Source organism: Bos taurus, chromosome 17 (assembly GCF_002263795.3).
Source record: "Bos taurus isolate L1 Dominette 01449 registration number 42190680 breed Hereford chromosome 17, ARS-UCD2.0, whole genome shotgun sequence".
Classification (NCBI taxonomy): Eukaryota; Metazoa; Chordata; class Mammalia; order Artiodactyla; family Bovidae; genus Bos; species Bos taurus.
In genome coordinates this window covers 65,638,715-65,662,982 of record NC_037344.1, presented here as the reverse complement: position 1 = coordinate 65,662,982, position 24,268 = coordinate 65,638,715, and the positions used below count along the sequence as shown (strand labels likewise).

Below are 24,268 nucleotides of genomic sequence, written 5' to 3'. Positions count from 1 at the left end.
CTGTTCCCCCAGGTCGTGTAAAATCCCAGCCCGAATCCAAAGTCTTCCATCAGGCAACTCAGGGTGGGGGTGGGGGGATGTAGGAGCCAGTAGGCAGCCCTGTGTTTAAAAATCCCTGCCTGACAGGTTTCAGTTTAGGGAATTCCAATCCAGGGTCTAGGGTGCTTTCTCCCAGCCCAGAAGCTGGGAATATCATGACTGTTTTTCTTCAGTAAGAACAAGGAACCTCTGACAGGCAGGGTGACTTATTCAGAATCGTACAACTAACTCGTTAAACAGCAGAGGCGGGATTAGAACTCATGAGGTGTGCATCTTCCGTGTTTTATCACAGGGTCTTAAACCTCAAGTGTTAACTCAGACAGCACCAAGTCTTCCAATGGAGGGAAACTGAGTAGAAAGAGACAATTTTCTCAGGATTCTAGAAGGTGGGGCGAGGGGCTCTTTGTCCACATGGGAAGAATCCAGGGGCCCTGGGAGATGCTCTAAGGCAGGGGTCCTCAACCTCTGGGGTCTAATGCCTGATGATCTGAGGTGGAGCCGATGGAAAAACAAGTAAATGTAACACGCTTGAATCATCATGAAACCATCCCAGCCTGGTCCCTAAAAAAGTACCTTCCACGAAACCAGTCCCTGGTGCCAACAAGGGGCCACTACTCCGAGGAGATCCTCCCACGCCTCTGGCTGAGCAGGGCGTGCCACACATCACTGCTTCCGCTGGCCTTGAAGCCTGCCGTTTTTCACAAGCACTGCTGACCGCACTTGTGCCTGCTCTGTAGCTCCCAGTCACCTTTGGGATAAGGCCCCAACTCTTTAGCCAGGCTCAGTAAACCATTCATGGCTGACTCCAGCCTCAAAGAGCAGCATTATCCTCTCTGCCCTTACCTTGGGGAACACTGTATACCAGCGATACAATGCACAACTGAGCATGCTCCATCACTCCGCCTGCCTCTGCCCCTGGACGCGCGGGTGCTTCCTCCCAGAACACCCACATGCGCCTTACTCAGCCAGCCGGTCACTTCCATCTTTAGGACGACAGCTGAAGCCACGAGCTCCTCTCCCACAGAGAAATTAGCTAACCCCCAACACTTCCCCAGGGGCTTCCCTGGTGGCTCAGTGGTAAAGAACCCCCTGCCGATGCAGGAGATGTGGGTTCGATCCCTGGGTGGGGAAGATCCCTTGGAGGGGGGCATGGTAACCCACTTCAGTATTCTTGTCTGGAGAATCCCATGGACAGTGGAGCCTGGTGTGCAGTCCATGGGGTTGCAGAAGAGTCAGACATGACTTAGTGACTAAATAACAACATTCCCCAGTAAAGATCTTGTCACCCTGCTGGCAACAGTCTCCTCTGAGGCCGGCCTCTCCCTGGACTGGGAGCCCCTGTCGAGAAGGGCACTTCCTTATCCCCACCGCCTGGCCTCAAATCATCCCAGAGTGGACACCGCATCAGCACTCACTAAATGTACACAGTTTGCTCGCTGAGAGGTGCTTTCAAACGCGTTCCCTCTTATCTGCCCTGAGAGAAAACCTTTCTCTAGGTTACCCGGCGCCAAGGTTAGCAAGCTGTAGAGGCTTTGGAGGGTATTCAAGCTCTTCAAACCTATCCTGGCAGCACCTCATCACTGCCCCCCCCCCCCCCCCCCCCCCACACACACATGCCTGGGCCACCAGGAGATGACAATGCTCTGATTTAGGAGAAGGGCTCATGGAAGCCCACGGTGAAGGTCACAAAACTAGCAAGTGCTGGAACCACTTCCCCTTACTCAATATTTAACGAATTTTAAAACTGGTTGAACTAGGCTCTGTCACACTAATATAATCTCACCATCAGTCTTCTCACCTGCAAAATGGGCCCATGCCATGGAACTTGAAAGGGTGTTTTGAAGGATAAACAGAACCCACATTTCCCAAATGGTGGTCCTAAGACCAGCATCGGATTTCCCTCATGTGACTGTTAAAAACACAGATGCTGGGTTTCAACAAAGGGAAAAAAAGGAGGAAGGGGGATCTAGAAATCTGTGATTTTTAAACAATGCTTGTTATGTGATGTGCAGCCAAGTCCGGGGACTCCGAAATTCCAAGGAAAAGCCTACACGTGGTGGGTGCCAGAAAAATGCTCACATCGTGGCACAGAACTGGCGGCAGTAAGACAGAGACTGCTGTGTGCCCTGGGGAAGTCGCTCGGCCTCTCGGAACCTGTTTCCTAGGTAGTGAAATGGCTCCAAAACAGAAGTCGCCACCTCCCAGAGTTCTGGTGAAGATGACCTAAATAAAGACACTTCTCGTTGCCACCTGACCCACCAGTCCCATCAGCTTCAAACTAGCCCCAGTGTGCCTCCTTTTGCTGTCTCCATTTAACCCCAGAGGCCATCTCCTCCAGCCCAGAGGGGTATACCAGCCTAACGGCACCCACTCAGCCCTCCTCGATCCACTCCCCACACAGGCGTGAATCAGACTGTGTCACGCCCCGCTCAGGATGCCCCAACGGCTTCTCATCACCGCTGGAATAAAATCCAAACCTTCCGGGCCCCACACGTTATGGCCGCTGCCTGCTCCTCCTTCTCCCAGGGGAGGCTAGCTGACCCATCCAAGCTAAACGAGACCTGCACAATTCCCTATTCCCTTTATTACTGATGGTAACTCTGCATGTTCCCTTTACTACCTGAATTAAGGTGTGGGATGTTTCTGCTTATTTGCATCATTGTTTGCTCTTTCCCATCAGACGTCAGCTGCATGAGGAGAGGACCGCGCCTCTCTTGCTAACCGTAATGCACTTAGATCTAGCATGTCGCCGGGCACTCGGTGGATGCTGCATAAATACTGAATGAAGGGATGAATGAACAGGTCAGCACCATCCCCAGCACTGAGGATGCAGCAAACTTAGCTCTCTCCTCCCCTCCCGCTTGTGCTCCCTGCCTCTGTCCCCAGAGCCTTCAGGTACAGGACAACTCCCATACCTGGGAGAGGAGAGCCAGCAGTGCCCGATGTCATCGCTGCTTTATTTGATTAGCTCTGACTCCGGCATCCAGGACACGTGTGCTGGGAGTCAAAGCAACTGTACCCTGACCTCTGGTCCACGCAATCCCATCCTTATAACGATTTCCATGACAACGGCCACAGAAAGCCAAGGCTGCGAATTCCCTTTGATAGGAGCCAGACGCAGAGACAGGGAAGAAGGACTTTCAGAAGAATGAAGCTCTTTGATTCAGCGCAAGGCGCCTTCATTAAATACCACTATTTTCCAAGAACACACATTTTAACCCTGCAGAGGGAGGTTTCTCATGAATAAGAAAAAGAAAAACAGAAAAGGAGAAGAAACAAAACCACTGCGGTTCCTTTTCAAGAACATTCACCTCTGGGGTGAGGAGGGCTTGGATGGCATCAGGAATATTTTGATGGAAGATGGGCTGAACACAGGGTCCCCTGCCAAGGGAGCTGCATGAACCCGAGATGCCTGAGAGATGGCTGAGTGCTTGGACATCCTGCCCGCCTGACAGAGGCGGCTCGGGTCCTCCATCTGCCTGGTCAGTCACACAGACAGGAAGAAACAAGGTAAGACAAAAGAGCTCCCAGATTCTGCACTTGGACTCATGAGCCTGGGATTTGAATTCCAACCCTGCCACCCACCTGATGTGTTACCTTGGGTACACTGCTTCCCACCTCCAGACAGAATCTTCCCATCTGTAAAATGGGCACAAGACCACTTGCCCTCCCCCAGGGATACCACAAGGATCAAGGGAGGAGGACACGCTCAAGCACACGTGATTCTAATGTTCTGACACAGCCATAAAGAAAATGACTGACCAACTGTCCCGGTTTCTCTGGGACTGAGGGCTTGCCCAGGACATGGGACTTTTAGCGGTAACTTTTAGAACAGTCCACGCCCATCACATCTCCTGAGGTGGTCGGGTCCCTCCTGGCCTCACCTCCCATCCACCTCCAATGCTCCTCTGAGGCAGCCAGGGACGGTGGGGTCTGGAAATCTGGGTTTAAATTCTGATTCTGCATCGTCTAGCTGTGAGACTCAGTGGGTCACTTCCCCCCTTGCCACCCCGTCCCCCCGCTTGTGAATGGAGATGATGATACTCATGTAGGATATGCATTATCAGCGCTATCTGTTTCATACCCAGCTCTGCTGGTCACCACTCATGTGCACATGCAGGCCGACACAGACACACACACAGTCACAGACGTGCTGTGCTCACCGTTCCGCCCAAGCGCCCTGATCTGCCCGAGGCCTCAAAACTCATTTGCTTCGGCCATAAAGAAGGGAACAGGCTCCCTAGTCATTTCTGAACCCCTGTCCTCATGTATCACATCTACATGACCCACGCAGCCCCTCCATGCCACCCACCTCCCCACAGGTGTGTGAAAGTCAGAGGTCAGGGCTGTGACCGTGGCCACATCTGGAGAACCACTATCCCCCTGCCGGCTGCAGTCTCCTCCCCACCCAGCTCCGAGAGGCCCGTGACACCCACCTGGCTCTGCACTTTCTCCAGCTCCTCCTTGCTGACCGACGTCTTGCCGTCCTCCATGGTCCCCAGCAGGAGCTGCACGTCTGACAGCAGCGCGTGAGTCCTCCTGAGGTCCCTCCGAAGACGCTTCTCCACGTCAAAGTCCCGATGGCCGATCTGGAAGCCAAGGGAAAGTTCCTGTGAGCTAGGATGGCAAAGCAGTGGCCAGGGTCCAAGTTCTCTGGAACCAGGCTCCCTGAGTTCAGATCCTGCCTCCACCACTCATACTGTGGACCATGGACAAGACCTTTCTCCTTCCCAAGCCTCAGCCTTCTCACCTGCGCAACAGGAGTGGCAGCAACCACACAGGCCTGCTGTGGGAATTAGGTGCTTAGCCCAGAGCACGACCCACAGCAAAGGCACAACAGTCGGAGCTGCTGTCATGACTGTTTTCACACCCTGAAATGATCCAAGTCATCCTGGCTCACAATGTGTACCAAAGCATCACCTTGTGAGAGCCAACACGTCGGGTGAGGCCCTCTGCTGACAGAAGTCAGGACAGCAGTGACCCCCAAGGGGCAGAGACTGGGTAATACAGGAGGGGCACTGCTAGCGGGGTTATGAGTGGCGCTCATCTGGGTGCTGGCTTTGTGAGCTGATGAAAATTCCATGCGCTATACAGGAGGGGTGAGGTGTGCGTCTGTGTGAGTATGTCACAGATCAGTGAATGGTGTTAGAAACTGCTGTGCTGCTCTTCAAGGTCTAAAAGACACATTTCTGTCGCTCGAGTTGGTCTCTTCTGCTAGTATAAAGACAGACCAGGGGCTTCCCTGGTGGTCCAGTGGCTAAGACTCCGCGCTGCCAATGCAGAGGCCCCGGGTTTGATCCCTAGTCGGGGAAACAGATCCCACATGCCACAATGAAGACTGAAGACCTGGCACAGCCAAATAAATAAATAGATATTTTAAAAATAAAAATAAAGTCATACAAATTAAAAAAAAAAAAGGCCATTTTCTGCAGAGGAACCTTGCCCAGAGGTGAGCACATTCTGTCACCCAGGACCCTGTCCTCCAAGGGACCAGTAGTCAAGTGGCCCCTGAAGAAGCCGCAGCCTGGACTCTGCACCAGGAGGGCGGATTAGATCCGTTGACAACTCCCAGTGGCCAACGACACAGGCTGAGACAAACCAAGGGAGGTGAAGAAACACACAGGGGCCTGATGAAATCCCGACAGCCCACAGTCTCCCCTAGAAACAGAACAGTGGCTTCAAAAGCACTGGGGCTAATGTCTCTGAAAGAAACTAAAATCCCGTTCTCTGCAGGAGACCAGAGGAGAGCAGCATTGTTGGAGGGGTTTAAAGAAAATGGGGTGCACGTTCGTCCTCCACGGGACCCAGTTTCTCCACCCCTGGATACCTGTGCCTCCACACCAAGCGCAACCAAGCCCTAGGGTGTTAGAATGCCCCCGCGTATTTTAGATTTAGAATGAGGCGACCCAGGCTTGAAACCCCGCTTCACCACTTGTTAGACGTGGAATTCAGGCCAAGTCATGCCGCCTCTCTGAACCTGAGTATTTGTAAAGGAAGAGATTAAAAACACAAACAAACAAACAAAAAACCCTGTCCTCCTTGTTAAGACAGGGATCAGACGTGATAATGAATCAAAAAGCACTTTGTACGCTGCCTAACGCTTTACAAATATCAAAGATTATGAGCGTTGTCTGATGACCTAGGATGAATTCCTCTAGACTTTGCATGACTATTATTCTACCACCGGTTTTGAATTCTTTGAAAAATGAGTTGGTTCTTAGACTACAGCCTCTTAGTTCTCAGATACATTGTTTTGTTAAGTTTAAAATGCTGATATATAGAGCCGAGCAGCTGAGGACTCGGCATTCATTGTTCCAGGCCCTTTGTCACATATTACCACATTTTACTGCCATGATAGTCTCTTTATAGTGACATTATTATTATTGCCTTTATTAAAATAGCAATAGCTTATACTTAGAGGGTTTGCTAAGTGTCAGGCACTGTTCTGAACACATCTGAACACATGGAGTCCACGTGGTGAATCTATGGGGGTGTGAAGTACTATGAGTCCCATTTTACAGATGACCAAACTGAGGTTTACAACGAAACGTGAAGTCATTTGCCCAAGATCATAAGTGGCAGAGTTAGGATATGAACCCAGTTTCTCTGACTGCAAAGAGGTAATTTTAGTAAAATACATGATGAGAGAGGTTATGTGGTGTCCTTTTTTTTTTTTTTTAAGGGTGTTATGGAGGCGCAGAGGAGTATTCCAGCTCAGGCTGGCATGGGATTGCAGAGAGTCTCAGGTAAGCAGGAGCTGGTGAGCTGAGGTGCAGGAAGGGCCCAGCCGGGAAGCCATCCTGAATGTGCGGTGCTGGGGGGTTAGCCCGGGGGCACAGAGACAGGGCAAGTGATGGTGAGAGAGGCTCTCCGGGGCCCACTCATGCCTCCTGAGGTGTGCGGGGCACTCCAGTAGATACTGGCACAGGGAAACGGAGGCACAGCCAAGAAAACTGGCACAATCAGGCCAAGGCCACACTGCTCCCAAGTGTTCACCCGGGGATCGGAACCCAGGCAGTCCATCATTAGTATTCAAGTCTCTACCCGCTGCACCAGAGTACCTGGTTACACCAGAGCCTGGACTTATTAACTCTGGAGCCCAGGTTGTTGTTGTGATTATACTCAGGCAGCATGCTTTTGCACCTTTCTCATTTTTGTATCTGCCCCTGCTCTGCACACATCCTAAAGTGCTTTTCATTAGCCTGTGGGGCAGGTCAGTACCAGGGACATTCTGGGTGACACCATCCTCGCTGCCAAAAAGACTGAAAATGCTGGCACTATCTCCTCTCCAGAAGGATCACTGCAAACAAAATTCACAACAAAACCTCAGACCAAGTCATCCTCTCCTTCATAATAAATTGCTACACTAGAGGAGGAGACAAAAAAAAAGCCCCAAACTCATTAGGTTAATGGGAAATAAATGTCATTCTGCAAGTTTACATTTTGCAGCACACAGATTCAAATTTAGATAAAGCCGGTGAATAATTAACCAATAAATCTAAACGATGTTCAGTGCTGTTGTGGGAAACTCTATTCCAACCTCCATAGTCTCACTGTTTATCATAAAGCTGTTAGGGGAAGCTGTTCAATATCTGTCGACAAAGAACTCTCTAAGCACTTTTAACAAATGATCTAAATATTAGGGACAATCAAGCCACTTTACAGACAGGAAAATTGAGGCTTGGAGAGAGAATGTATGCAGCTGAAGGTTTCACAGCAAATTAATGGCAGATTCATTTGGTAACTTGCTTGATAACATTATGAAAAAAGATGGTTCAAAAAAGATAATTCTAGTTAGCTGAAACTTAATCATTTTTCAAGCAGCAAGGTGTTAGATTTTTTTTTAAAGGTTTCCAAATAATATAGATCTTCCTTTGAATCCAGCTACACCGTTGGTAAGCTATATGACCTTGGGCAATGGGCTTCACCTTTTGAGCCTCACTTGTTTCATTTACATGAAGGAACAAATAGTATCTATTCAACAGACCTGCTGTGAAAAGTAAAGCATGCCAGAAAAAAATTATGGTTAAGGACTTAATCTAAAAATGTATGGGTAACTACCAAAGGAATAGAAACATGGTTTGTAGTTTTAGACCCAGCAATGGAAGAAAAGGGATCATAGAAGACATTATTGATCTATTCCAAAGCAGGAAAGGGAAAAAGGAACAAGCAAAGAAAAAGAGTAATAAACCAACCAAACTATACACAAAAAAACAGAAATAATCATTAATTATTATATTAATATAAATGAATTAAATTCTCCAATGAATACTACAAGTACTACTAGACATTGTTAAACAGTATCCAGCTCTTTAAGGTTTACACACACACACACACACACACAGAGAAAGGTTAACAACAAAAGGATAAAAAAGAAAAAAAGACCTTGCAGGCAAACTAAAAGAAATCAAGCAAAATAAAATAAGGCAAAAGTAACTCATGGAGAAAAGAGGAACACCATACAGTAAAGGAACAACCTACAATGTGCCAAGGAAATAAAGAAATAAAATAAACTTAGATGCCCTGAAAAACATAACCTCAAAATATAGAAAGAGAAAACAACCATACAGTTATAAGCAAAGCATATTCCCATTTACCATTATAATTAATCAAAGTATAGAAAAATATTCTACTCATAATAGCCATAGAAACTACAAGATTCCTAGAAATAAATCTAACAAGCAGCTTAGGACTTATATAGAAGAAAATAAAATACATACTAGAAGGTTATTTATTTATTATAAATTATTGATTTATAATAAGAAGTAAAATATTTATGAAAGCCACAGATATATGAAGAGATATAGCATGCTCATGACTGCAATGGTTCACTATTTTAAAAAAAACAACCATGTCACTGGTTCCCAACTAATCTGCAAACCAATGCATTTGAAAATCCCATCAGGGTATGCTATGCAATCTCAATAAGAAGATTAAAGGATCACAAATAGATAAGCGAATTATAGAGATGAGCTGTTTACAAGTTATCAGACCCAGCCATTAAGGCCACATGATGCAAGAACTGACAAATACACCAATTAAACAGAATGGACAGCCCCCAAATACAGACATACATAAATAAAAATTTTAGAAAAAAAATCACTCATGAACTAAAATGAAGGTGATTTATATCAGGAAAAAATAGATTCTTACCTCACACGTACCAAAATAAAAGCTAAGTGGATTAAAGACTTAAAAGTGCCCAAAACTTTAGAAATTTTCAGAAATATGGTGAATTATCTTTATGAAGTCAGTTAAGGAAAGAAATCGTAAAAGCACCAACCATAACTGGATAATAAGACTATTTAAAAAATACTTTATTGAGTAAAAAACATTATGTTGCTGTTGTTTAGTCGCTAATGAGTATCTGACTCTGGCGACCTCATGGACTGTAGCCTGCCAGGGTCCTCTGTCCATGGGGTTCTCCAGGCAGGAACACTGGAGTAGGTTGCCATTTCCTCCTCCAAGGGATCTTCCCAACCCAGGGATAGGACCTCTATCTTCTGCATTGATGGGTAGATTCTTTACCACTGAGCCACCAGGGAAGCCTCTAAAATGTTATAAACAAAGTGAAATGCTTATCCACAGAGTAGGAGCTCATTTCAAAATATACAACCAAAAGTAGATTAGCATCTTGGATAAGGGTCATGAATAATTAATAGAAAAAAGAGGAAGACCAAACACTTTATGGGCACAATAAAGGACAGAAATGGTATGGACCTAACAGAAGCAGAAGATATTAAGAAGAGGTGGCAAGAATACACAGAAGAACTATACAAAAAAGATCTTAATGAACCAGATAACCATGATGGTGTGATCACTCACCTAGAGCCAGACATCCTGGAATGTGAAGTCAAGTGGGCCTTAGGAAGCATCACTACTAACAAAGCTAGTGGAGGTGATGGAATTCCAGCTGAGCTATTTCAAATCCTGGAAGATGATGCTGTGAAAATGCTACACTCAATATGCCAGCAAATTTGGAAAACTCAGCAATGGCCACAGGACTGGAAAATGTCAGTTTTCATTCCAATCCCAAAGAAAGGCAATGCCAAAGAATGCTCAAACTACCGCACAATTGCACTCATCTCACAGGCTAGCAAAGTAATGCTCAAAATTCTCCAAGCCAGGCTTCAACAGTACGTGAACCTAGAACTTCCAGATATTCAAGCTGGATTTAGAAAAGGCAGAGGAACCAGAGATCAAATTGCCAACATCAGCTGGATCATCGAAAAAGCAAGAGAGTTACAGAAAAACATCTATTTCTGCTTTATTGACTATGCCAAAGCCTTTGACTATGTGGATCACAATAAACTGTGGAAAATTTTTAAAGCGATGGGAATACCAGACCACCTGACCGGCCTCTTGAGAAATATGTATGCAGGTCAGGAAGCAATAGTTAGAACTGGACATGGAATAACAGACTGGTTCCAAATAGGAAAAGGAGTACGTCAAGGCTGTATATTGTCACCCTGCTTATTTAACTTAAATGCAGGGTATATTATGCGAAATGCTGGGTTGGAAGAAGCACAAGCTGGAATCAAGATTGCCAGGAGAAATATCAATAACCTCGGATATGCAAATGATACCACGCTTATGGCAGAAAGTGAAGAGGAACTAAAGAGTCTCTTGAGGAAAGTGAAAGAGCAGAGTGAAAAAGCTGGCTTAAAACTCAACATTCAAAACACAAAGACCATGGTGTCCGGTCCCATCACTTCATGGCAAATAGATGGGGAAACAATGGAAACAGTGAGAGCCTTTATTTTCTTGGGCTTCAAAATCACTGCAGACAGTGACTATAGCCATGAAATTCAAAGACGTTTGCTCCTTTGAGAAAAGCTATGACCAACCTAGACAGCATATTAAAAAGCAGAGACATTATGTTGCCAATAAGGTCTGTCTAGTCAAAGCTATGACTTTCCCAGTGGTCATGTATGGATGTGAGAGTTGAGCCAAAAAGAAAGCTGAGCACCAAAGAATTGATGCTTTTGAACTGTGGTGTTGGAGAAGACTCTTGAGAGTCCCTTGGACTACAACGAGATCCAACCAGTCCATCCTAAAGGAAGTCAGTCCTGAATATTCATTGGAAGGACTGATGCTGAAGCTCCAATACTTTGGCCACCTGATTCGAAGAGCTGACTCATCGGAAAAGACTCTGATGCTGGAAAAGATTGAAGGCAGGAGGAGAAGGGGCCGACAGAGGATGAGATGGTTGGATGGCATCACCGACTCAACGAACATGAATTTGATCAAGCTCCAGGAGTTGGTAATGGACAGGGAAGCCTGGTGTGCTGCAGTCCATGGGGTCGCAAAGAGTCGAACATGACTGAGTGACTGAACTGAAACACTATAAACAGGTAACTCACATAAGAGAAAATCATAATAGACATGAAAAATGCAGAATCCCACTAGTAAAGAGGGATTAGCAGTACAATGCAACACTCAGTAACTGATAAAGGTATTCAAATGTCTGATAGTGCCATGTGCTGGGGGGGGTGGGGAAGAAAGAAAAAGCTGCTAATGACGGACTTCTAGTGCAGTGGTTAAGAGTCCACCTGCCAGTGAGAAGGCTCGAGGAGAAGTCCACGCACTGCGACGAAGAGTAGCCCCCGTTCACCGCATCTGGAGAGACGTCGCATGCAGCAACGAAGACCCATCACAACCAAAAATTTAAATACCTCAACTAATTAATTTAAATATATTTATAAAATATGCTGGTGACAACATAAACTGCCGCTATCACTCTGAGGAACAATGTGGGCAACACCTGATAATTCCAAAATGGTACATCCCTCACAGCCAGCAGTTCCCTCTCCAGCTTTATACCCTGGAGAAGCTTTTCCCACATGCACTGTGAGACACGTAAATACCCACCAACAGAAGAACAGGGGGAAAGAAGACGAACACTGTGAGGCGGTTTAAAAGGATGGATCAGAGCTACACGGGCTAGCGTGGAGCAATCTCAACAACAGAGCCCAGTGGGAGACAAAGTCAAGGCAGCTCACACACACACGCAGGGGAACTGCGGTCCCCAGCCTCAGGAAAGCAGGCCCCTCTGGGAGGGAAGAAAAAACGACGGAAGGGTAGAGACACCAGAGATGAAGAATAGAAACCAAGAGGCCACCAACTGTTTTGGAAATGTTCTGCTTCCTTAAAAAACATCTGAATCCCATGCAGCAGAATGTTAATTTATGTGAACCCTGTCCTCCCAGTGCACAGATATCAATTACGCTGTCTGTTCTACTCTCAGTGTCTCACTGAAACACTTACAAGTATTTAACGTGTAAGTTATTCAAGGGCTCCAGCTTGGTGACTCACACGGAATTAGCATTTCATTCACTGAAGTTATCTTCTCTCTGCATGTAAAATTCAGACTTTAGCAATATTTATAAGAACCTTTCTTTACTGAATTAATGCCTTTGTTTTCTCAAATGGACCATGCTGGACAGACGGTGACCTTCTCCCAGGGATTTTTAAAATATTTATTTTTGTTTATTCGGCCGCACCATGCACAGAATTGTTAGTTGTGGCGTTCGGGCTCTTAGCTGTGGCATGTGGACTGTAGTTCCCTGATCAGGGGTTGAACCCTGGTCCCTTGCATTCGGAGCATGGCGTCTTACCCACTGGACCGCCAGGGAAGTCCTCTCCCAGGGATTTCTGTCATTCTAGAATCAAATACGGAGGTGTGCTTTCTTGCACAGAAGCCAAAAAGCGGGCAGAGCCTCAATGGCTTGTGCATTCAGTGACCCCAGTTTGCTTGGCTGAAAATTCAGAAAACCCAGAGAAGAAAGAGAATATACGGTCCTTCCCCTGATGCCCTCAGATTCCGGCTCTCACTCTCATGATGGCGGTGGTCCCGCTCTAGAATTCACTCATTTAGTCAATTAAAAAAAATGACAACAACATAGTGAGCACCTATTTGTCCGAGGCCTGGCCGACTATTGGGAGGGGACCCACAGCTCTCTGTGAACAAGAGGAATGACTGGGCTGGGGGTGGAGATACTGACAGCAAGATCGTCACTACTTAAAAGACAATGAACACATTAAGCAGATACATTAAAAAAAAAACACTCCTATGATATTTTAAAAGAAAATCATAGGAGCTGCTGGCACTTCTCTCCAATGTTGGGGTTCTCAGGGCAGCAGCATGGGCGGGGGAAGAACATCCGGGGGATGCAGGAGCGGTTCCCCAAGCTCCGACACCCGGTGCTGGCTCTGGGCTCTGCTCACTGCTTTCTCTGCAGGAGTGGTTCTCTGTAAAGTGGGAGGCTGACTGTGTCCTGGAGGGACACTTGGTCGTGTTGGTAGACGCTGCTGGTTGTCATGGCCAAGGGGCGTGCTTCTGGCCTTTAGGAGGTGGAGGCCAGAAATGCTGCTCAACAGGCTGCAACACACCAGACAGCCCCTCCCCTCCTTGTCCCCCCCCACCCTGCCCCCACCGACAACAAGGAGCGATGCCGCTCCCAACGTCAGGCCGGCAGTGCTGCACCGGGCGCCCTGGTCTCCAGCGAGGGCGGCAGCCCCACCAGGCTCTGCTCATCAGGAGCTCAGGGCGCCTCATCAGATCACCCAGCACCGTGCAGGCAGAAGCAGCCCAGCCCCGCCGCCTGACTCTGTGGCCAGCAAAAGTCCGGTTCTCACGAGGGCAGCTGTGAGCACAGTGGCCGTTCAGTCACCCCGCCAAAGCGAAGGCCGTCGTCTACATGCTCACCCCAGCAGTGGCTGAAGGCAAGACCACTGGGCCTGGCGCTTGTGGCCAGACCCACTCTCTGTATTCTCAGGGGTTCTTCCAAGAACCCTGCTGTGTGAAGACCACCCCCCCACCGCCCACACACAGAAGGTCCCCTCTGAAGTGGCGGTGAGTGAGGACAGACAGACTGGTGGAGCAGAAGGCTCCTGGGAAGAGCAGGTGGAGGCCAGCTGACAGGTCTATCCTTGGGCCGGGTCCTAAGACCTCTACTCCCCGCTGGCCTCCCCAGCAATCAGCTCTCAACCGGGCCGGGGCAGGGACTGCGCTCTCCGGGCTGTCTGCTGCGGCTCCGTCTTACCTGGTCGCAGAGGGTCCCGATCAAGCCTTCCAGGTCCTGCTTCTCGTGGAGGACCATCTGCTTCTCCTCGTACTCTTGCTCCAGCTGCATTTCCAGCTGGCGGAGCTGCGGGCACAAAGGGTAGACGCAGGCGTGGGACACGCGCACTCCATCTGGACGGGCCCCCCGAGGCCAGGACCCTCTGGAGGACGGGGCTGGGTGTGTGGAGTTCATGGCTGCTCGCCCAGTTCCACAAAGGCTGACCTAGTAGTTTGCGCGGGGGGAGGAGGTATTTCTGTTAGAGAATTCAGAAGCCTAAAAGCTCAGGAGCTGGACAATTATGGGGAGAACGGAACAATTATGGGGAGCCCCCTGGCATTCACTGTGGAGTCCCCAGCCCCAGTCTCCTGCCCATTTCCTAACAGCTGTCTCCTTCCTCTGCCGTGGCCTCTCTGGAACAGGTACAAGTCTGGGCGCGCTGACCTTTTAAGACTCTGTGCAGCATCGTATCCTACATGTTAGGTAGGACGCATTCATCTTTCTTATTAAATACACCTGTTGCTGTTTAGTCACTACGTCACGTCTGACCCTTTGCAACCCCCTGGACCACAGCCCACCAGGCTCCTTTCTTCTCCAGGTGAGAATACTGGAGTAGGTTGCCACGCCCTCCTCCAGGGGATCTTCCCGATCCAGGGGTTGAACCTGTGTCTCTTGCCTGGCAGTTGTGGATTCTTTATCCTTGAGCTACCTGGGAACTATAATGCAGCAAAAGTTGCATTTGAGATTATTTGGTGTCTAGACTTCAAGTCTGTCTCTCCAAAATTCCTAATGTTGATATCCTAACTCCCAAGGCAAGAATATTTGATGATGAGGCCTGTGGGAGATGGTTAGGGTTAGATGAGGTTGGCGGGGTGGGGGGAGCCCCCATGCTGGAATGAGTGCCCTTACAAACAAGAACCTCATTTCCTCTGTCTTCCCTACGTGAGGACACAGTGAGAAGGCAGCCGTCTATCTGCAAGTTGGGAGTGGGGCCCTTGCCCCACACCAGATCTACTAGCACCTTGATCTTGGGACTTTCCAGTCTCCAGAACTATGGGAAATAAACCTTTGCTCTTTAAGCCTCCACTCTGCACCCCCAGTTTTGCTAGAGTAGCCCAAACTGACTAAGACTATGGCTACGAGCGGCTCTTTTAACTTACAATCGGCTCTGATTTCTCAGTGACCACCCAGCAGAGGCAGGCGCTCCCTGCTAAAGTGGATGCCCCACGGTAACGGCGCTGTGCACACCCTCTTCTGCACCTGCCTCTCCTGTGTGCTGTCTCACCCCTTCCTCCTGCTCCATCCTGTGCTATCAATGGACTTCCCTCACAGATGGGCAAACTGAGTCAGAGAGAGGTCCTGAAGCAGAGACTCCTAGGTCAGCTGCTGTTGAGAACTGTCAGCATTCCGTCTGCTGGCCTGGGCTCCTCTGTCACCATCAGACAGTCAGCAGCTTTCCCACCCAGGTCACTAATGATTGATTTCCTGCCACGGAGAGAGACAGAGCGAGCAGAGCAGTCACTGGACGTGCAATCAAGTGTTAGTATCTGTCAGAGGAGAGGCACACCCTTCTCTGACCTCACTCCCCCCTTTATAAATCTGGCCGTAAAGAAGCCCCAGGAGGGTCTGGGTCACATCTCCGGCCCATCAGGGTCCTGGCTTGGGGCACTCACAACACATTGAGGCGCTCCTGGAACGCATTAGCAATTGCGTCCCCTTCACCTGAGGGCACATGGGCAGGGACTGGGTTTCCACCTCCTGACCCATGGAGAGAAAAAGCAAACTCCTGATGGACGGTCATTTCAGAAAACAGTTCAAGACTTTCTTTTAAGAATGAAAGACACAAGGCAGTCTGCTCACACCTGCAGAAGCTGAAACTCCTTTTGAAAAATGTACAAAATAATAAAAGCTATGTGTCAAGAGAGGCAGTTCTCTAGAGAGTATTCTGTAGAACATTTCTATGTGGTAACTCCCAGCACTTTACAGTTTATAAGGCACCTTACCATTCTTTGATCTTATTCTCACAATAGCATAGGGGACGGAAATCATTTTCTCTTATTGCTCCCATTTCACAGATGAGAAAACTGAGTCTTAGGGAAGTTAGGAGACTTACTCAAGGGCACACAGGTCTGAATGAACCTAAAATCTATGATTTTTTCCAACTCCAGGAAGTTCTGGGGAGAATGTACTTGGCCCCTTGGGATGATCTGCATGAACCCCCAGAGGGGCTGAACTGTAAAGGAGCCCCAAAAGGAGTATTTGGGGAGCGGGCCGGGCAGCAGATGCAGCAGCATCAACCACTGAGAGTGAAGAAGGGCTCGCTTCTTACAGTCCCTCACCCCCCAGCAGTGACGGGGTACTGAGGTGGCCCCATCTGCCCAGGATGAGAGGCTCATCTCCCGCCAGGGTCCTGACACCACCACGGCCTCCTCCAGCCTCGCCCAGGATGATGCTACTCAGGCAGGAGGTGGGGAGTGCGGGCGGGGGGAGGGGACTCTACAGGACGTCAAGTCCCTGCACTCGCCTTCTCCTGGGATGGAGCAGGCACGCCCAGGAGCAGGTCAGCCACGGGGCTGGTTCCCGGGTACCTCTGGGAAGGATCGGCCGCCTGGAAATCCACACACACACCAGTACTGCTTGTAAGTTTCCAGCAAAGGAGGAGGACATTACAAACTCTGAGCCGTGGTTCCACACCTGCGATCTTTTGAATCTTCCCCATAACCCTGCAAGGTGGCCACTGTTATCCTATTTCACAGATGAGAGAAGTGAGGCTTATCAGCAAGGTTACGTGATTTCTCCCACGCCCCACATTTGATAGCTAATGGAGTCTGAATTCGATCCAAGCCTCTATAACTCCAAATAAACTAGCAACATCAGCTTTCCTGTGTGTCTTATAAACTGGCTCCAAGTGACCAGTGGTGGACATGGAGAAAGCAGCTGAGGAAGGGAATGGAGTTCGGGTGGAGCGGAGGGTTTATGGTCACTTTCCCAGGATCACACTGTTGTTGCGTTGGGAAGGCAAACACTCATACCAAGAGTCAAGGAGTTCCAGTGCCCACACTCTCAGCCCCTGCAGTTGGAGGTCTCTGCAGGGATGCTGTTTGGGGAGCTAATATCAGAGTCGACTATGGGGAATGGTACTCGGCCCTTTCTGGGAGATGCACAATGTACCCAGGCTATGAAGGGACCACAGAAGTCCTGCCCAGACAAAACCTGTTCAGAGAGGCTTAACCCAAGCTCCTCAGCAATTCTGTTTTAAAGATTCACCTTATAACTCACATCAGTAAATGCATCCATAAGGAAGTTTGTGTTGGTTATAATAACAGAAAATCAGAAGATCCTAGATGTCCAATGATAAGAGACTTGCTTGCTGAGTAAACAAGAGCACAGGCCTTTGGTGGAATACTTTCAAGCCCGTAAACATGTGAATTAGGTCCGCACGTACTGACAGGAGAGGAGGCCCAGAACAAACTTCAGAGGGAAAACAGCAGGCTTCAAAGTGGCACGACCCCATTCAGGTAAAATGGTATCTCTGTGCATATGCTCGTGTGGGCACAGAGAAAGAACATTTAAAATAGTAATAATGATGATGTCTTGGTGGTTAAGATCTCAACTGCTTGTTGCCTTCTTATACACTGTTTGAAATGTCTGCAAAGAGCTTAGATAAAAATGTAAGAAATGATCTGCAAGGCAAACAAACCAGAAGGGACTGGTCCCCTTCTTGACACATATACATCCTTATCCAGGGCATCAGCCGCATGGCACTCTGGGCTCTTGGTAGAAGTCTAGGGTGATTATGCTGGACAGTTCAGAGGCTTCTGGAAGCCCCAGAACCGTAGCTATTAGGACAGGTCCTTCTGCTCCAGCACCCTTGACAGCACTTCCCAAGGAAGCTGAGCTCATCCCCATGCTGTAGGGACGAGGCGCGTGCACTGGCCGCGCCGGGACCCCGGGGTGCAGCTGCGCTCGCAGCTCACGTACCCGCCTCTGGCAGGACTGGCGGACGTCCTCCAGCTCCTCCTCCTTGTCCTCACGGTCCTTCTGGTGCATCTGCTTCATCCGTTCAATCTCTAGTTCAAACCGCTGGCGGAGCTGAGGGGGCAAGAACAGCACACGAGGGTGACCCCCACCAACCACGTCACCCTTAGCATTTCAGCTGTGTTTTTGGACAGCACGGGTAAGAGTCAAGTTATTCCCCCAGGCACCCAGGGAGATCAGAAATGGTAGACAAATGGCCCAAATGCCGCCTCTGTCCCTTCCATGGTCATAACGGAGGTCACTAAGGAACTGGACTCTGTGCCACTGAGTTGAGACGTGACCTCAGAATCCTTCTCAATGCTCTTACGATGGAACAGGTTTGTCATCCCTGGAGCAGGCACCAGGGAAATTCTTCTGGCTGGGTGGCCAGGTGGATGGATAAATGACAGAATACAAATTTACTTCTGAGGATACTAAACCCTGGAGAGGGAGGTGATGCGCCCAAGACGTAACCCTCGATTAGTTACCTTTCTCTGTAGAAAATACCCTCCTTAAAACACACTGCTGAGAATTAGCACAATGCATGGCACAGAAAGATTCCTTTTTCTTTCCCCATTATTTTGCAGAGTAAGGACTAGCCCCGCTCTTCCTGGAGGCCTGACATTATTAAGAACTGTGTTCCCACGAAGGAGAAGGTCTCTCTTTTCAGTGAGACCCTCCAAAACCTGCTCAGGGCAAGAAGAGACCTGTCTGCGATGTTTAAACTGTGTCATTTTATGTACAAGATTCTAGAATTGGAAGCACAGTGGGATTAAATTACAGTTTAAGAGTTTATTTTCTTTTTCTTTTTTAAAAAATTACCATCAAGCTAACAGTGCATGGAAATATTTGAAGTAACACCTGCTGCACAGCAAGCAGGATCTTAGTTCCCCAGCGAGGGATGGAACCTGCGCCCCCTGCGTTGGAAGCACACGGTCTTAACCACTGGAGCGTCAGAAAACTCCCAAGAGTTTACTCTCTTGATTTTCATAATTGAGAGACTGACTCAAGCTCTTGCTTGTCAAGTTTTGTGGCATATTAGAATTACCTGGTGCCCTTCTATTTTTTTTTTTTTTAATTCAGTTCCAAGGCTTCACTCTAGACCTCTTGGGTCAGAACCTCCAGGGTACAGACCCAACAGCCTGTACTGTAAGCTTTCCATGATCTGCACTCTTCCTCGGTGCAAGCCATGGAGCAGCGTGGAACTCAGCACGGAAGAGGGCCAGACTGCAGGAGCAATCAGGACCTGACCGTCTGCCCTGCACCTCACAGCAAGCTTTCACGAGGCCACAACTGCTGCCCCTGACATGGACATTCAGCCGAGAAAAAAACAACGGTGGTCTTTTCCAATGCTGATGATACTCTCCACGATGCAGGATCTCCGTGAAGAGTAAAAAGAACTGAAAGCATCAGAGCCCCAATAAGAATTCCCGGCAGAAAGCAGGCTCACTTTAAATGCCAACTTCCTTCCCCGCTGCCTTTAAAATGACAAGAGGTTATAGGGAGATAATCCAAAATGAGGAGCTTAAGCAAGTAAATATAATATTCCTTTTTCATTTTTTTCTAGCCTCTTGGATACTCCTGACATCTGCAATACCATTTATGTCAAGCTTATGTGAGTTAACATAAAATTTCCTGGAAAAAGTGTTATGTTGTAATCAATAAATATCTCCTGGATGTCTACAATAACCCAGAGCGGTACAAGGTGATGGGCGAGGTTGAAGATGAATGAGAAGATGAGTGAGGGGTTGAGTCAGCCTCCTGGGGAAGCTGGGAGGGGAGCGGGGCTGGGCAGCTGCGTTCAGCCCCTGGGTCCTTGAGGTCAAGGCAGCACATTTCTGCTTCCCAAGCACATAGTGGTCCCCTGGTGGCATCTCCCAGAGTTAACTCAACTTTCCAAAGTGCTTGTTTTATATTTTTAAAGAGTGCTTTTAAAAAATTAATTTATTTATTTTTGTTTATTTTGCTGTGCTGTGTCTTAGTTGCAGGATGTGGGATCTAGTTCCCTGACCAGGGACTGAACCTGGGCCCTCCACATTGGGAGCGAGAGTCTTAACCGCTGAACAACCAAGGGAGTCCCAGTCTCTTTATTCTTGACTCTGGGCTGCTGCATAACACTGTTCCATCCTCTACATCCCTGAACGACCTGTCCAGATGGCCCACCTCCATCACGAACCTTCACAGATTCACAGCTGGGGTTGGAGGGAGGCTGGGGGTGGACAAGACTCTGACAAGACTCTGTACAGTTGAGGAGACTGAAGTCTAGAGAAAACAGGGGGCTTGCCAAATGTCCACAGGCCCCATCTGCACGGGACCATCTTGCAGCTCCTTAGATGCCGTGCGACACCCCTGCCTCTATGCCTTTGTGCAGGCTATTCCCCTGCCTGGAACTCTCCTGGTCAGCCAACTCAGGCTCGTCCTTTAGCTTTCAGCTTCAGTAAATGTTACTTCCTCCAGGAAGCCTACCCTGAGTACTCCAAATCTGTTCCCCAAACCAGACCTGCAGGTTACACCTTCCCATAACACTCAACATGACTCTGACCTTCAGAAGGGTCGACACCACATCGTCTTGTTTACAGCTACACCCCTAGCATCCGTCCAGTGCTTGACACACAGTAGGTACTTAATAAACACAGGTTTGATGGACTGAGCAAAGAAGCTCTGTTTTTCTCAACCTCTCCAGACTGTCCCCACACTTGCCACACCCAAGTCTCAATGCTCAGCAGATTCCGTCCGGATGGAGCGGGGATGAGTGAGAAGCAAGGCCAGCACCCGGGCCTGTCCCTGACCACCCCCACTCCCCCACCCGCCTTCACCAGAGCAGCTCAGAGTTTATCTGCTTTACGTATTCATGCTGGCTTGGCCAGATATTCTTGAAAAAGGAGTTCCAATCTTAAAACCATTTCAAAATAATTACCCTTCTGAAGTCCCATGTGAGAAACTGCTTTAGAACTAAGCATCGAGAAAAGCCTTGCTTCTCCCTGAAAACTCGGCTTATTTTTATCTTGCTGCTGCTGCTAAGTCACTTCAGTCGTGTCCGACTCTGAGTGACCCCATAGACAGCAGCCCACTAGGCTCCCCTGTCCCTGGGATTCTCAAGGCAAGAACACTGGAGTGGGTTGCCATTTCCTTCTCCAATGTATGAAAGTGAAAAGTGAAAGTGAAGTCGCTCAGTTGTGTCCGACTTTTAGTGACCGCATGGACTATAGCCCACCAGGCTCCTCCATCCATGGGATTTTCCAGGCAAGAGTGCTGGAATGGGGTGCCATTGCTTCTCCGAGATTTTTATCTTGGGGATGATAAAAAGCATGTAAGTCAGACTGCCCTTTTCTCTCTGGCCACCAGGAATTTGAAAGCTAAAACTACTGAGTGTGTGAGGGTACATGATCTGCATGTTTGCATATTAATTCACTCTTCCTTAGCACTGGTTTTGTGTTTTTCTAGTTTGGCTTGCTTTATTTCTTTTTCCATTTTACCACACATACATCTTATAAGATTCCTTGAATTCTCTGTGGAATGACTTTGGCATATAAGCAAACAAGCAGACATCAGGATATTCATCAGGTGCTTCACTGAGGGGCTGGTACAAGAGTCTTGGGGTATGTGTGTGTTTGTCGCTCAGCTGTGTCCCACTCTTTGTGACCCCATGAACTGTAGCCTGCCAGGCTCCTCTGTCCATGGGATTCTCCAGGCAAGAATACTGGAGTGGGTAGCCATTCCCTTCTCCATGGAATCTGGAGTCCTGCCTTATTCCTCTTATTTTGCATTTTCCAAAAATCGGGGCTCCCACCTCTCTGCAGGCTGTGCACAACACAGGTGTGCGAGGCGCTGCGGCATCAGAGGGCACAGGCTCCAAATCCTGTCCCTGCCACTTTTTCTATTTCTGAGCCTCGGCTTCCACATCTGTAGAGTGGAGGAAACCTCAGCATATAGACTTCATGTGGAGATTCATGAGATGATATGTGAGGAGAGCTTAGGACTGAGTCTGGTACCCAGACAGTGCTGAATACCAGACATAGGGTCAGCAGCTATTTATTGAGTACCAGCTATGTACCTGGCCTCATCAGGGGATGCCCTGACAAGCAAGGTCAACCAAAAAGTTCTCCCTCCCCCATAAAACACATATCCTAATGGGGAGAAAAGCATTGAGCACATTTTGGAAAACACTGTCACATGTGATAGTGGGTGCTGTGAAGGTGAGAGAAGGTGAATGTAGAGTTGGGGTGGGACTGTTTCTGAGGAGGAGATCAGGTTGAGCTTCTTGGAGGAGGTGACAATGACTCTTGCAGAATGGTAGGAGGGGGCTCCATGAGGGGTCTGAGTGTCAGGCTTAGGAGTTCTGAGGTTCTCTGGGGTAATAGGGAGCCACAGAAGGATGAGGAGCAGCTGAGTGAGGTGGTGAATTTAAACACAACCTTCTGCCCCAGAGTCAGCACGGGGCAGGGCATCGCCCTGGACAGGACTTTCCTACCTGCTCCAGCTGCTTGATGGTGTTTTCCTGCTGGCTCTGGACTTTCTCGTGCTCGAGGGCGCTGGATTCCAGCTTCCAGAGCCTCTCCTTCAAGCCCGCAACGCAGTTCTCCCCCAGAGAGGGTGACCTCAGCAGCTCCTGCTTCTGGGCCTGCAGCATCTCCACCTCCTGCTTCAGCTGCAAGCTTTCCTGCTCTTTTTGCTGCAGAGACAAAGTGGGCGGGGATCCAGAGTCACGTGACCACACTCCCCACCCCTCCCCCACCTCCGGGGACACCTCTAAGACTGGTGGGAGGGTGCTTTCCACTTTTCAGAGCAGCCCTCACCACCTGGGCCTTGCAGCCCCTCGCTGTGCCCCCATGGGACCCTGAGGGCCCTCCTGGGACAGCTCAGACAGGCACGGGTGGGGAGTCGGTGGGAAGCAACACACTGGCCCTAGAGCTAGACCTCAAAACGCAAACAGGAGGTATTTGCCCCATCTGAAAGCTGTGCACCTGCCGAGGCTGGGCCGGAGATGTTGGAGCTGGGAAGCAAAGTGGCCAGAAACGATTCTTCCAGGTTAGAAGGTTTGGGCATGACCATGAGGGAGTTGCACGTCAGGCTCAGGGGCTCTCCCAGGGTAACGGGGAGCTGCAGCAGGCTGAGGAGCAGCTGAGTGAGGTGAGGTGCCTGTGTCCCATTTTAATAAAATCCCTCTGAGCTGCGGCCTGCAAGGGGCAGGGCCCTGCCCCTACCTGGGTCTACAGCTAACTCCTCTGTGACAGACGGGCACCCAGGTGGGCACCTTGGAACGCAGGCAGGTGCCTGGAGCAAGATCGTGAGGGACATCGAGCTAGCGAGGCCTGCTTATCCACCACCTGCCACCCCTGGTTGGCTGATGCAGGCGTGCTGGGCTCCGTGACTCTGGCAGGCTGACAGAGCAGGACAGTCACACACAGAGCTCTCTTCCCGGCACCACGTGCAGCGAGGGTGTGTGAGGGGTTTCCTGAGACCCAGCAATGGAAACCCTGGGTGGCGCCACGCCCCCACGCCTCACCTTCAAGAGCTGCTGAAGCTTGCCCAGCTCGCCCCGGACGCTGGTGTTCTCCTGGGCCACTTTCTCACGGAGGCCCTTCTCAAACACGCACTCCCCCAGGGCCTGGGCCAGCTGCGCGTCAAACCTGTCCAAGCAGAACGCGGGTCATGGCACCCGGGGGTGGGGGGTGCGCCTGGCGCAGAGCAGGGGTGGGACTGGAGAGAGGCCGTTAGCTTGTTGAGAACCGCTAGAGAGAGACAGTATCAGATGATGGAGAGTTTGTGGATATGGGGTAGAAATACTGAACACCAGAGGGCGACTTTGAGGGTTTATGGTTTCCAGAAAAATGCCAAACACTTATTTAAAATGTGATAAAAAATATAAGCAAATATAAGTTGGGTGAGAGGCGCTTCCTGGACTGGGCATCATTTCACATGGCTCTTTCAGCTTCTGTCCCTCTCACAGGCGAGGAAACCTGCAGAAGGCTCTGCCAAGCCTCAGGAAGATGTGACTTTGGTCAATAAGATGTGGCTTTGGCCACCTGCTCCAGGGAACTGGGTGTGGCCAGAATGGCTGAACTGGGTGAGGGATTTCAGCCTTGGTGAGAAGGTCTCCCTTGTTACAAGATCATCCAACGTCCCTCAACGGTAGATGGTCAGTCAAA

At 49.2% G+C, this 24,268-nt stretch overlaps 1 protein-coding gene across 1 annotated transcript in view; it reads right to left on the bottom strand.

Annotated features, from left to right (window-relative positions):
• Nucleotides 1-24,268, bottom strand: part of MYO18B (myosin XVIIIB) — a 232,613-nt gene that overhangs the window by 84,178 nt on the left and 124,167 nt on the right. Inside the window, 5 exon segments of the mRNA XM_059876421.1 lie at nucleotides 4,476-4,628; nucleotides 14,085-14,189; nucleotides 18,084-18,194; nucleotides 22,591-22,791; nucleotides 23,626-23,749. Coding sequence (XP_059732404.1) covers nucleotides 4,476-4,628; nucleotides 14,085-14,189; nucleotides 18,084-18,194; nucleotides 22,591-22,791; nucleotides 23,626-23,749 — 694 coding nt within the window.